General features: G+C 27.4%; 1 protein-coding gene, 2 non-coding genes and 1 pseudogene across 3 annotated transcripts; all 4 read left to right on the top strand.

Moving 5' to 3' along the window:
• Positions 1–3393: 3393 nt before the first annotated feature.
• Positions 3394–3464, top strand: TRNAG-GCC (transfer RNA glycine (anticodon GCC)). The gene has a single exon. It is a non-coding gene; the product is annotated as a tRNA-Gly (tRNA).
• A 3-nt stretch (positions 3465–3467) lies between these two features.
• Positions 3468–3554, top strand: LOC114195750 (small nucleolar RNA snoR114). The gene has a single exon (XR_003606580.1). It is a non-coding gene; the product is annotated as a small nucleolar RNA snoR114 (small nucleolar RNA).
• Positions 3555–4451: 897 nt separating this feature from the next.
• LOC146884434 (premnaspirodiene oxygenase pseudogene) lies at positions 4452–4853 on the top strand (annotated as a pseudogene).
• LOC114193045 (desmethyl-deoxy-podophyllotoxin synthase-like) lies at positions 4452–6460 on the top strand. The gene is made up of 2 exons (XM_085665223.1): positions 4452–5348; positions 5533–6460. Exons 1-2 carry the CDS (start codon positions 5007–5009, stop codon positions 6163–6165), a joined length of 975 nt encoding a protein of 324 aa, XP_085521349.1. The 5' UTR covers positions 4452–5006; the 3' UTR covers positions 6166–6460.
• The last annotated feature ends 9212 nt before the right edge of the window (positions 6461–15672 follow it).

The raw sequence follows: 15672 nt of genomic DNA, 5'->3' as shown, positions 1-15672 counted from the left end.
AACTAAAACAGCAGAAGACAAAGGAAAAATTGAAATCCCAAGTCAATGAAATGAAGACAATGGATCATTTTTGGTGCAAAATTATCTAGGAGAGTTATGTCATGATTTTACTTTGTCATGCATCACCTGTAATATTTAAATATTGATTAAATTAATATATGCTTTATATCATTTTTTGAAAAGTTATCAATTTTCATTATTTTTTTATGTCACGCATGTGATAAAGGAAGTATTCCTAACGGAAAAAAATAATTGAACACCATATTACAATAATGCTTTTTAAGTTTTCATTACGTCTATTTTTTTAATTTAGAACAAATGACGGTATAATGACTTACTAATTTTAATTTTTACGCTTTGTCATTTACATTATTTGGTATTAAAATCGTAGACTTTGTTTGTGTTTCCCTTTATGAATGATATACGCAAATTGTAAATACCAAAAATTTAAAATTCTTATCTTTTATAAGTTTTCTTTCATTTTAGGATTTATGTATTATTAAAATATACAAAACGAATCAAATGGGAATCCCTCACTTAAAAATATTTAAACATGACTGTATACATAATGAGGTTTGTGAGTAACGGGGGTTTCAAACCCAAAGCTGTAATAAGGATTTCAAAACCCAAGCTGTAATGAGAATTTTAAACCCCAGGCAATAATTCAAACCTTAGAAAATAACAGGGGTTCCAAACCCCAAGAAATAACAGGGATCTTCTGAACCAACGATAAATTGCACTAATTATAGGTGTTACTAGAAATCCCAATTTGTTAGTAGTGCTGACTCTTCTCGAGAATGACGAACCGCTGGAAACATCCTTAATCGGGATTCAAACCTCCATAAATATCAAATATAATTCTAACTAAAAATAATTAATTTTTTAGTGATTATATTATTAATATTTAAATTTTATAATTATTATATCCAAGATTACATCTTACATTTCTAATATATTATTAATTAATTTTTATTAAATATTAATGATTTAACTTTTCTTTTTATTTTACAGGGTCGAAATTTTTGAAAATATTGTCATTGTTTAATTTTTAATTACTTATTTAATGTAGTTGTTCTAAATTAAAATTAAGTATTATTTGACATGTACATGTTTACATATATTTTTACATATTTTAGCTTTGATGAATATTTTATTTTTATATTTCATGTTTTATCTTTTTATGTTTATTTATTTTCAAATTTTAAATATACTTTGTCTGTTTATTACAATATGATAGTTATTTGTAGAAACTACTTATCATAATTTCTAATAATAATTAAAAGTAATTAATAACTAATTACATAAATTTTGCCAATAAAATAATAATATTTATTATTAAAATTAATAGTAGTAACAAATACTTTATTTTCACTGTCTTATATATTTATAATAACTTGTTATTATCACTGTTACAAATAATATACTAGTGCTAATTAATTTATCATCATAGTCTTATATTTTTATGATATTTCATTGTTGTCATTATTGTATATCATTATATGTGATAATTACTTTTAGCATAATAAAATTGAAGTTTAATAATTTAAAATTATTGTGACAAGTATAATAGTCACATAACTTCTAGTGACAATTTTATTATTAGTACAAAATATTATTAGTGACATATTTATAGATTTTAATAGATTTTAATGGTGAATATTTGTATTAATTTTTCTGGTAGTGGGAACACAACTTTATTATTTTAGTTGGAAACTTCCAAATAGATATAAGGAAAATTTTGAAATCACTCAAGCTTTGGAATTTTTTCTCAATAAGAAAAACATGTCTAGTCTTAAGTTTTGATGTGTCTCCAAGACAAATTATGGATCAACATGAAAGATAATGAAATTAACACTTTTACTTAGATATTTTAATTAAGTGATTGTTAGAAATTTTTAATGAACTTCTTATGTTTTCAGGCTCTTTTAGATTAAAATTGGACAACATGAAACTTTATACAATATTGCAAGATGTAAAAATTGATGAAGTTAGTAATTTTTTTAATATTTTATTCAAAAATAAACTACAATATAAATTGTTAGTGATTTTTTATTTGTTTGTTTGTCAGGAATCAATCGAAGAAAGTGGACTTGTTGATTCAAGTACTAATTATAATTAAATATTTATTTGTTTAAATATTTTTGTAAATACTTACGGATATCCGTGGATACCCGCGGATATGGAAAAAATAGGCGACTATCCGCCTAACGGATACCTGACGGATATATATATTGGTACAGGACAAATATTTATCCAGCGGATTGGGTACGTGGAAGCTACTACCCATACCTTACCCGCTCCGTTGACGTCCTGATTAGAAGAGGGAAAGTTTTTAACAAATAAAGACGGTACATTATTTTATCATCCCTGTTCACAATATCTATTAACTAAAATACTTTAAATATATTGTTTTGATTGCATTTTAATATCAAAAGTACCAGGATTCGTGACACATGTGAGCTCAAAGATTTTTTTTTATTTTATTTTGCTTTTTAATTTAAAATTTTCTTTCATTAGTCTCAACTATAATAACTCACAGCAACAATAATTGATCCAAAGAAACCATTGCCTCATTAATGAACAAGAGAACGAACAAAACCACATGCCTAAGGTCAACCAACAAATCATGTGCCTAAGGTGTACGTGCGCACGAATGACGGACTTCATCCTAAGTAAATATTATATAAGTAATGCAAAACGTGATAATATCTAATATATGTAAATTAATTGAAACTTAGATCCGAAATTATTGCATAATCAAAATTATTTAAACTTCAAAATATTAGAAATGAGGATTTTTTTCTTCAAAAACATATCTTTTAAAATAAACGTGTACAGCACTAATTTAAAAGCCAGTTTTTTTATTTATTTTGACTTAAATATAATTTTGCTGTATCTGTTTTAACTTAATTCTTAACAGATATATTGATCTTCAAATTTATTTTCTTTTTAAATCTTCTAATTTATTTTATGTTTTCATTTTATGTGTATTTTAATTAATTATGTAATATCTCATTTTACTAGATTTTTACTACTAAGTTAAACTATTACAAATTAAACATTAAGTAACAGACCATTACATAAACATATAATATATATTTACAGTGTTTCACAAATCTCAATTATAGATCTTTCATAATATATAAAAAGTTTTTTTTAATAAAAAGAGATTTATAAAACACAAAACTATATATCTATACATCATGTATACTCTATTCAATCATCAAACAGCTTCACTCTTCGTAATTTTCCTATTTACACTATTTTCTACTAACCCATAATTTACGATCATGTCAAATGGAAGGTGTATAAGAAATCAAAGTAAATGTTGTTGGCGTAAGAGAGAAAGGTTTAACAAAATAAAAAAACTACATTAAATTTTAATAACAAAATGCACCAGTGGTCTAGTGGTAGAATAGTACCCTGCCACGGTACAGACCCGGGTTCGATTCCCGGCTGGTGCACCTGAGCTATGATGAAACTGTGTTCTCTGTGATGGTTGTGTCTATCACACTCTTCTGATCTTTCAGACGAATCGTGACACATCAGAGCTCAATATATATTTTTTTATTCTTTGATTTCAACTTTTCTTTCCTTAATAATTTCGAATGTGAGTGATCCAACAAAGCATTACTTCGTTAATGAAGAAGCCAACGAAGAAAACCATGTGCTTAAGAGTGTGATTCCGCACGTACGATCGACTTCACCCTAACTACATTTTTCTATCACTAAGTAATGCAAAACGTTCTAATATTTAATATAGTTCATGGGTTGGCATATCCATAATTTATTGAATAGGAACGGAATTTATTATGAAACCCCATTAGAGATTTCTGGACCGTTGATAAAATTAATTGAAAGTTAGATTCGAAATTATTGTATAATCACTAAGAAATCGTTAATGTTGATTTAAACTTAAAAATATTATAAATGAGGATCTTCTTCTTCAAAAACATATATCACTTAGAAAAGAACTGGACCTCAATTTGTTGAAACTAAAAACTAATTAATATTTTTTTAAAATAAACGTGTATAATACCGTATTTAAAAAAATAAAGTAAAATTAAGATGTAGAAGTGATTTAAATTTTTGTTTACAAAATTAATCTTGAAAATTTAAATTTAAAGTTCATCTTGATAAAATGTTATTTGAATCATCTATAAATATATCATAATAATGTTTTTTAAACCTGCCATATCACTTGCACCCATGAATAAAAAGAAAGTATAATTGTGGTCCCTGAAAGAACATGTATTTGACAGATTTATTAGTTTTCAAACCTAAAAGTGTAGAAAGTTCAACTAAGGAAGCTAATATCTTCAGTAGAAAACTTACTGAAGTATTTTTAATATCTTCAACAACAATCCATTATTGATGATGATATGGTGTGGAACAAAAGTTCTATATATACCTTTCATTCTCAGATTGTTCACATACCATAGAAATTCATAATGGATCATCACTTGATTTCATTCTTACCCTTTTTTCTATATTCAGTGAGTTTCATCCTTTTGGTTTCACAAATTCTAAAAGTGGGAAAGAGATCCAAAACCTCAGCGAAAACATTGAAGCACCTCCCGGGACCATGGAAGCTACCTGTCATCGGAAGCTTACACCACTTAGTTGGCTTTCTACCTCACCATCGCTTGAGAGAACTTGCCCAAAAACATGGTCCTCTCATGCACCTAAAACTTGGTGAGGCATCAACTATTGTGGTTTCTTCTCCAGAAGTGGCCAAAGATGTCATGAAAACCTATGATGCCATCTTTGCTCAAAGACCCCATACAATTGGTGCAGACATCATGTGTTATGGTTCCAGTGACATTGTCACCTCACCATATGGAGGGTACTAGAAGCAACTAAGAAGAATATGCTCACAAGAGCTTCTAAGCATTGCACGTGTGAAATCATTTCGATCGATACGAGAAAAAGAAGTGTTGAATTTAATAAGATATATTGAGACCAACACAGGTTCTTGTGTGAACCTCAGTGAAAAAGTGGCCTCCATGACAAGTGTCATCGTTGGAAGGACGACTTTTGGTGAAAAATGCAAGGATCAAGAAGAGTTCATTTCTATTGTCAAGAAACTTGTGAAAATGGCCGAAAGTTTAGTTATTCTTGACTTGTTCCCTTCTCACAAATGGCTTCATAAGCTTAGTGGCCAACAACCTAAACTAGAGGAGTTGCACAAACAATATGATGTAATAATTGGAAACATCATTAGCGAGGCAGAACAAAAAATTGGTGAAGTGGAGGTTAATAGTCTCCTCTCTGTTCTTCTAAATGTTAGAAATCAAGGTTCCCTCGAATATCCTTTGACAATAGACAACATCAAGGCTGTAATGATGGTGAGTGTTTGCATTACTTTCGGTTACCATTTGTTTGTGTTACTGCATATTATAGGATTTAGAACCCATCTTCATTTCATGTCAATATAACATTAAGTAAACAAAAGCACATAGAAGCAACATCTTTGTGCATGCAAGTATAAATTCGAAAGCTAATAAATTTGAACTAATTTTATTGTTGCAGAACATTTTTGGTGGTGGAACTTATACATCGTCTGCAATTATAGAATGGGCAATATCAGAGATGCTGCAAAATCCAAAAGTAATGGCCAAAGCTCAAGAAGAAGTTAGAAGAGTTTTTGGTAGCAAAGGATACGACAATGAAGAATCACTTGAGGAACTAAAATATCTGAAAGCAGTGATCAAAGAAACATTGAGATTGCACCCTCCTTTCCCTCTTCTTCATCCAAGGGAATGTAGAGAAACTTGTGAGCTAAAAGGGTATGTGATACCTGTTGGGACCCAAGTGATAGTGAATGCATGGGCAATTGCAAGAGACCCTGATTATTGGAGTGATCCAGAGAAGTTTTATCCTGAAAGATTCATGGATAGTCCAATTGATTATAAAGGGAACCATCACGAATTCATACCCTTTGGTGCTGGAAGGAGAATATGTCCTGGCATTTCTTTTGGGGTAATTACTATTGAACTTTGTCTTGCACAATTACTTTACTATTTTAATTGGGAACTTCCAAATGGAAACAATGAAAACCTCGAAATGGATGAAGCTTTAGGAGCCTTCTCAAGAAGGAAAACAGATCTAATCTTAGTTCCCATTTCTCATAATCGTCTTCCTATTTCATCAGACCTTAATTAAATTTTAGTCATTGTAATGTGTGAAAAAAATGTTTATGTACAATAAATGAATGTGATTAAGGTTTTTATATCACATTTCACCGTTGTCCAAGTTCCCTTTTTTTTTATATTACTTGTGTGTTAAAGCTATTGTGCAGGGGTGGAATTAAGATGTGAAGTTTATCTTTTTAGAAGATACCCTCCTTATTAGAGTCTTGATTTATTTGTTTCTTTTGTTGTATTTTAATGTGAAATTTTATTATTCCCTCATGTATTTATCATCTTTAATAAAATGATTAGTAAACTTCTTCATTTAACTTAGTCAGGTGGTATAGTAATGTTAGTATAGATTTTGGAAGTAGACAAATAATCATTATGAAATACCAATTAATACCAAAACAACTTTATTATGACTAAAAAGATTGTGACAAATTTGCAACAATAATGACTGAACTTTCACTTATGACAAAATTCTAAAATTTATGAGAAGTAATAGTATTAATGAATCTTACAATGAAATTAATTATATTGTCACCTACTATTTTATCACAATAATTGTTATAAAAAAATTGGAGTTTGATAGTGATTCAAGTCAATAACGACTATATTCTAACATGTTAAAAAGATATCACAAATTATATGGAAAGAAAAACAATTAATGACACGTAAACTATAACTATTACAAATATACTATCACAAAATCATTCATAATGAATAGGTTACTTTAGCCTTATAACTTTGACTTCATGCAAGCAAAAACTTAAAGTAATTATAGCATGTTAACCTTACTTTCTCCTTTCCCACTCTTACTCCATGCATTTGTCTCTTTCCTATTGTTTTTCTCACCAATCCTCTAACCCTTAAGCTACTATAAAAAAATTAGGTTAAAACATTTTTTTTCTCGATTTTTGTCAAGTTTTATCAAATCAGTCCTAATTTTGATTTTGTGCTCAAATAAGTCACAATTTTCGTCAATTTTGTTCAATTTGGTCTATTTTTATTGACACCATCTAAATCACTGACGACCATAAACAATAATTGACATGTGTCACTTCATGATTTTTTTTTTTGTTTTTGTTTTTTTTTTATTTTTTTAAATGTTCACGTGTCAACCCAGCACTGTACCACGTGTCAAAGTCAATGTTTTATATTCAATTTAGTCCATATATTTATTATTTTCATTCAATTTAGTTCCAATTTTGTTTAAAATTGAGCAATTTTGTCCATCTCAAAATTGGGATAAAATTCAATTTTTTTATAAAATTTAGAATGATGTGAATTTTAATATATTTAATAAAAATATTTAATAAAAAATATGAATTTTAATATAAAAATTAAATTTGGTCTCAATCGAGAGAGTGACAAAATTTGTTCATGTTAAAAAAAATTGGGACTAAATTGAACAAAACTAAAGAATATAGGAAACAAATTGAATATAAAACATTGATTCTGACACGTGACAAGCCGCTAGATTGACACGTGGACATTTAAAAAAAATTAAAAAAAGTTAAAATAAAAACCACAAAGTGACATATGGCAGTCACTATTCATGATCGTTAATGATTTATACAGTATTAGCAAAAAGAAATTAAATTGAACAAAATTGACGAAAATTTGGACCTATTTGAGTTTAAAAAAAATTAGGACTGATTTGATAAAACTTGACAAAAATTACAACAAAAACATATTTTAACCAAAATAATCGTTTCATATAGATGGATTCATTTTCTATTGTGAAAATAAAGCTATGTTGTTTAGATTACAATGTATTGTATTATTTTTACAGCTATATTCTACATAAGGATAATCATGTAATATTTATTCTTTTTTTTTAATATAATTTCTATGTTTTTACTTTTGTAGTTCTTTCATATTATAATTCTATTAAATATATTTATAAAGTTATTTAATAACTGTTTTTGTTTTTCCATCTTACTTTATATTAGTTGTTTTGGATATTTTTTATTTATTTATATTAGTCATGAAATGGATTTTGATATGGGTTTATGGGTCTTTATTACTCTCAACCCAAAACCTTAAGGCGATGGGTTTGTGGGTCTTTATTTTTATATAGTGCTTGACTTTCTCATTTCTGGTCAATGTGGGACTTAGACTCACACTTGGATTCCTAACACATATTATGTACAAAACAAAAAGCACCAGTGGTGTGGGGTACAGTAGTACCCTGTCACATTCTACATTCTTCTTTAAGCGACTCGTGAGACATCTGAGCTCAAATTTTTAATCAGTTTTTTTTTTTTTCTTCTTGAATAACTATCTTTGTTCACAACATGAATAGTAGAGCCAACCATTCTCCCAAATACACTCATTGATTTGTTAATGAACAAGCCAACCAACAAAATCACTTGTCTACGGTCAACCAACAAAACCACCTGCTTTTCATTGGGTAAATTAATTGATTGTTAGATCCGAAATTATTGTATAATCAATAAGAAATCCTTAATGTTGATTTTGCAGTCCTATTAAGATAAAATAAAGGAAATTAACATGCAAAATTGAAAAATTGATTACCATTATGATTTTCAAAAGTAAAAGTTATACAAACAGTACCTAGGCTATTTTACTTAACTGTTTTTTTTTTCATCTTACTTTATATTAGTTGTTTTGGATTTTTATTTTATTTATATTAGTTATAAAATTACTTTTGATATGTGTTAAATTTTTATGTAGTGTCAAAAACCGTATTGGTTAGGATTGATATTTGATTTGTTTGTACAGTCAGACACTTTCTTATTTGAATAACATTCTAAATCACCATCATGTAAGAAAAATGACTAAAATATATCAAAATTTTGTATAAAACAAATATTAATTTTATTTTTTAGGATTAAAAATATATTTAACTATATATTTTATTTTTTATTTGAAAAATATTTATTTAGTACTATGAATTTTATGAATTGATTTAATTATGTTGGTCTTACTTCTTTTCTTGTGAAATATTTCTTTACAAGTACCTTGAAATATTTCTTTAGTAAATAATTGATTCACATTATGATTTCTAAAAGTAAAAATTATAATTATGGAGGTTATTTACTTAACTTTATTTATTTTATTTTATATTAGTTGGTTTGCATATTTTTTTTCTTTATTTTACATTAGTTATTAAATTAATGTAACAATGAAAATAATGAGTTGTTTTAAGGTAAGTTAGGTTGTGATCTCAAGTTATTTAGAAAATAAAAGTCAAATTAAGATGTAGAAGTGATGGTAAATTTTAGTTCACAAAATTAATCTTGAAATATTCAGTTGAATTTAAAGTTCATTTTGCCACAGAAATTCAAAGTGGATCATCATTTCATCTCATTCTTACCCTTTTTTTTATATTTACGGAGTTTCATACTTTTTGTTTCATAGTTTCTAAAAATAGAAAAAATATATAAAACCTCATTGAAATCATTGAAGCTTCCCCATGGCCATGGAAGCTACCTCTCATTGGAAGTTTACACCACTTAGTTGGATTTCTATCTCACCATCGCTTGAGAGAACTTGCTAAAAAATATGGTCCTCTTATGCACCTAAAACTTGGTGAGGCATCAACCATGTGGTTTCATCACCAAAAGTGGCCAAAGATGTCTTGAAAACCTATGATGTCATATTTGCTCAAAGACCCCATCAAATTGGTGCAAACATCATGTGTTATGGTTCTAGTGACATTGTCACCGCACCATATGGAAACTAAGAAGAATATGCTCACAAGAGAAGCAGAAGTGTTAAATTTAGTGATATATAGACAACAAGTGATAGTGAATGCATGAGCAATTGCAAGAGACCCTGAGTATTAGAATGATGTAGAGAAGTTTTATCTTGAGACATTCATGTATAGTCCAATTGATTATAAAGAGTTCATGAGTTCATATCCTTTGGTGCTAGAAGGAGAATATGTCTTGACATTTCTTTTGGAGTAATTAGCATTGAACTTTGTCTAGCACAACTACTTTACCATTTTAATTGGGAACTTTCAAATGGAAACAAGGAAAACCTAAAAATGATTGAAGCTTTGAGAGCCTTCTCAAGAAGGAAAACGAATCTAGTCTTATTCCCATTTCACACAATCCTCTTATGTACAATAAATGTGTGTGATTAAGGTTTTTATATCACATTTCACCATTGCCCTTGTTTTGTTACTTTTGTGTTAAGATATTGTGAGTGAATAATGGAAATAAGATTTTAAGTTTATCTTTAAGGCTTGTTTTCCTTGTTTGCTCTTTTGTATTTTTAAGATGGTTTCTTATTCTTAAGAATATGTACAATTCTTCATTTAAATTTGTCAAGTGTCATATCAAGTGTAAATATAAACATTAAAACGAGAACAATCACTAATATGAGATACCAATTAAGAGCAACAACACTAAGGTATTAGAACTAATAAATAGTTACAAATTTGTAAGAAGAATTAATCTAGTATAAAAAATTGTAGGAAATATATTGTGACAAGTGTAATTAGTAAATTTTGAGATTAAATATTAATGTTTGTAACAAATGATTGGTAAATAATATTGATAGGTTTTTTTGAAGAAACTAATTATATTGCCCCTAGTTACTTTATCACAATAATTATATAATTTGAAGTTTGTTAATGATGAAATTTTGTGACAAGTACACTTTCTTATTAATAAAATTGTCACAAAAGGCACGAATTACATGAAAATCAGTTAATGATAAGGGAGTTTCATTGTGGAAATACAACACCAATGAGACCTGAGCCCAACCAAGTAAGGTATTAATACCACTCTCAACCAAATACCTTAACACAATGAGTTTATGAGTCTTTATACTTATATAGTGTTTCACTTTCTCATTTCTAACCAATGTGAAAATTTAGACTCACACTTGCATTCCTAACATAATTGATGTGAAATCTTTAACCGATACTTCTTAGACATTCATGATCTTTCTTAAATAATGTTGCTTAAAGCAAAATATAAGACAATTTTAAGTAATTGCATTTTTAAATTTCATATTAATTTGAAACATGGCTCACGAACTCCTCTTATTTAGTTTTAAATTTTAGAACCTTGCTTTATGACAAGTGTAAGGTAATTTAATTTCAAAAATAATTAATAAAAATGTCTATTTTAGAAAAAGGATTAGTATAATTTTTATAAAAGATATTAAATTTGGTGTCAATATGAAAGGGACAAAATTGATTCATTTTAATCAAAATTGGGACAAAAATGGACAAAAATAACGAATGTATAAACTAAATTGAACAAAAAATAACGAATATAGAGACAAGATTGAACAAAAGAAAATAATATAACCACAAACTTACATGTGACACTGACATTGACACATGGCACTAACATTGACATGTGGTACAATTGTGACTTGTGGACATTTTTTTTTAAATTAAAAAAAAAATAAAAAAACAAAAAAAACTAAGAGCTGACACGTAACATGTATTATTCAAAAGGTTAACTATTTAAATACCGTTAGTAAAAAGATCAAATTGATCAAAATTTGACAAAAATGAAGACCTAATTGCATATAAAACGAAAATGAAGACCAAATTAAATAAAGAAATGAAAATAGGACCAAATATATATTTAAACCATTAATTTTTAATGTTTTGAAATAACTGTGATGTATTTAAAATGATGCACCGATAAATAATAATTGTCTAATTCAATGGTGTTGATTTTCGACGTAGGTTCAATGTCAAAGCTTCAAAATTTAGTTGCAACTTAATACTCTTCGTATGCAACTTGGTATATAAAGTTTGGTTGAAACTCAACATGAATAACAAACTCACATGAAAAGAAAATCGACATTGTGTGTCATGATAATGATGACACTTTGATTTGTTGCCATTGCAACTATTATCTTATGCATGTCTTGTAGTAATAAACAGAATTAATAATAGAAGGAATGATTCTCTTATTGGTTTGGATTTAGTTTTCTCTACAATAGGTACACAATAATGTTTTATAAAAGTGTTTGATCAATGGAAGAAGAAGAGTGTTTTTTAATATGTTATAAAATTAATTTATTTTCTTCTAATTTTGTAATCAATTAGTTTATCAGTTCTAAATTGATAATAAAAAAGAGCTTCAAATCTGTGACAATAACCGAAATTTTAGCTATATAGTTTTTATTTTGAACAATATAATATTAATACATTTTTAAGTAATTTTAAAAGATTTTAAATATGATATTTTTTCCTTACTTGTTGATACTTTAATATTTTCTCTAAATCACAATACAAATTAAAGTCCATTTAATATTTTTCAATAAATAGGCTGATATTTTATTAGAAGTCACAAAATTTAAAAGTTTTGAAGAGAATTTATTTTGATTTATTCTTTTTCATTTTACTTTTTATTTCTTCAAACATTTTACACTAATATTTTCATTTTATATTTATTTTATATTTCAAAAAGTTAATGTTTACATTCAAGTTATTTTTAAAAATTATATACACTACAGATATTAGATAATTGAATATTATTTTTCAATTAGTAAGGCTAAATGCAAATAGTAGGTAATAAAATACTTTTAACATTTTTAATATAATTAATGATACTTTAATCATTTTCTAAATATATAAATTAAAAAAAATTATTTTCTCCCATCAATTAAACAATTTATAAATTTTTCATTTATTTCTCACTTCTTGCTCTTGATTCAAATAGCTAAAATTTCAACTCTTTTTCTCTTTGCTTATCTTTTTCAAATAGGATTTTGTAAAGTTTCTACTCTTTTTCGCTTCTTTTCTTATTTTTTTCAAATTGGATTTTGTAACATGATCGTATTTGAACTTTTTTCAGCTGATGGAACATAATTGATGGCTGATATCACCTAGTTCACGATTTACTTAATGTACCTCGTGATTGTACATACATCTTTCCGTATTGTATGAAAATTTATTGTACCATTCTTTATTTATTTATTGATTTTAAAATATAATTTTTAACATATAAAATATCCTTTATGAAGAAAAAAAAGCGTGTCAATTTTTTATTATAAAATACAGAATTAGGATCTTTTTGTGGGTATTTTGTTTCTGTTGAATTTGTTTCATATGTAAGTGATATTTAAGCTTTTTTTATCTTTAAAAATAGCAACGGCTACTTAATTACATATGGCACACTAATTTGAATATAATAAATTAATTCATGTAAATTAATAAATTGACAATATAACCCTTGTTTGTAATTAAACAAATATAGAAAAAAAAAAAACTCAATTGATATGATTAGTAACGTTGCTGTTAAATCATAATCCTCATAGAAACAATTTTTACCAAATACACTTTCAGTATCATCAACACAAATTTCCAAATTAAATTTTTGTATACATATATCTACATCCTCAATATATAATCAATCATATAGCGTCTATGTTGACATTAGACATAGTTGTTATAATGTCTTTTTTAATGACACTTTCTTGCGACTTTGTTTTAAACACACTACATGAATTTAGGCTGAAAATTAACGTAAGGTACTATATAAATTATTCAGTATCAATACGAACAGAATTCATGGATTCACAAAATTTTTATTATAAATTATATTTTTGAAGTGATCATATAAATACTCTTAATCTTTTACTTTTACCAAATAATGACTGTGCACTCTTAATTTTGTTTAATACATAAATTATACTATACATGATTCTATGGCTTATTTCTAACGTGGGGACAGTCACTATAGCATTATCCATCTGTGCAACGAAACGCTACAGGAAAATTGACTAGCTAGCAGAATTTTGGTAACTGTTGTTTTGGATTCCCTTCACTTTGGAGGTATATCTGACCCCACTTAGATTTGACATTAAATTTTAAATGAAGATTATATATATATATATATATATATTTATTTATTTATTTTAGGTGGACGAGAGTAATTTTAGTTTTTTAAATCAATTCTTTTAAGCATGTTTATAAATAAGAATATAGAAATAAAATTACATAATAATTTTAACGTGTTTTACTCTAAAAGTTGTATTTGAGAAAATATTATTGTTTAATGTGTAATTTTTCTAAAAGAATTATAAATATTTGTATAATTTTTTCACAAAAACTGAAAAATAATAATACATTTTTTTGGATAAAATTATAAATGTTACATTGATACACAACTATTTAAGTGTTTTATACGCTCAATAAATTTGTTGAATTGTTGTGGTTACTTTCAAATCAAATCTTTACATATCTTTAAAGTTATTGTTTTTCATATTATTCAATATGAAGCTATCATACTAGGAACTAAAACTTTCGCTATTTTTGCTTTCGAACATAGATAAAGGTTAATATGAAAAAACTATAACTTTTTTTTTTTCTTATAGAATGATGATAGTGCATCCTGTAAAAGAAAATAAAAGAATACTATTATACTATTTTATAATCACTAGTACAAAATTAATTTTTTATGACGACTTATTATGTCGGTTATAATTCATTTGACATAATAAGATACGATAATAGAATTGTAAATATGATAAAATTTTATATTGAGTATCACTAGAATGGACATAAAAAGTGTGTGCGATGGTCAATTCATAATGAAACAGAAAATTTTATATATCGATTATAGCTAGAATCGACATAGAACGAACTCTATCTCTCTCCACTTCCACCTCACTCTTGTCTCTTCTCTTGTTGAATTGTCATCGTTGTCGCCTCCTCACCACTATCCACGCGAAGACCTCTCTCTCCGCTTCAACTTTCTTCTTGCACACGGGGTTTCGTCTCTTCCAGCAAACATAGTAAGGGAAAACTACTATCGAGCCAACCCTCACCGTTGTTGAGCCAACCTTCATCGTCGACATTTCCAACCATGTCGCCCCCTACAATTGGAATTGTTGTTATGAGTGTCGGTGTTTCTTTCACTAGCGAACACATGAGCGCCCTCTCTTAGATACGAGATCGTAGATTCAGCTACCACACCATATTTATTTTGCATCGTGTTTCTTTTTTTCGACTATGATTATGTGTTGTGATCATAAAAGATGGTGATGATTCGATACGAAAATTTTCAGGTGAACACACTTTCTATATTAGTTGAGTCTTGATCGATAAGTAGAAACTTTTCTATAAATGTTATAATTGTACCAAGTCCTTTAACTATAAAGTTTTAGTTGTAATAGTTTGTGATGAATTAACTCTAATAAATGTACATAAAGGTTAAAAATCTATGAATTAACACTGATAAATTTATCTATGAATAATTTAATGTATAATAAAATTTGGAGGAATGTAACAAATAAAGAGGTTAAGTAGAAGGGTGAGAGGTGATAGAGAGAGAAAGTGATGGTTGTGTTGTGTGAAAAGGAAAGAAAGAAAGAAGAGAGGAGGTGTCAGCTTTATTGAAAGTTGAATAATTGAGAGTTGCAGAATTGAGCTTCACACTTGCCATATCGCTATCAAAGGTCTAGGTTTGGTGGGACAAGCATCCATGTTGAGTTTCAAAAGAATATGTAATTTGATGGAAACTGGTGAGACAACGATATCTTCTATGAGAGAGCCTCAAATCCCTTCACAAACAAATTAACAACGATATCC

Source organism: Vigna unguiculata, chromosome 8, assembly GCF_037176805.1.
Source record: "Vigna unguiculata cultivar grain cowpea cultivar isolate G323 ecotype 2 chromosome 8, ASM3717680v1, whole genome shotgun sequence".
Classification (NCBI taxonomy): domain Eukaryota; kingdom Viridiplantae; phylum Streptophyta; class Magnoliopsida; order Fabales; family Fabaceae; genus Vigna; species Vigna unguiculata.
This window is presented reverse-complemented; position numbering and strand designations above follow the sequence as displayed.

Bases quoted from the DNA above. Each gene is read 5' to 3' on its own strand.
- LOC114193045 (XM_085665223.1), top strand. From the start codon at position 5,007: ATGACAAGTGTCATCGTTGGAAGGACGACTTTTGGTGAAAAATGCAAG. The intron at 5,349-5,532 runs GTGAGTGTTTGC...TTATTGTTGCAG, and splicing joins ACATCAAGGCTGTAATGATG to AACATTTTTGGTGGTGGAAC.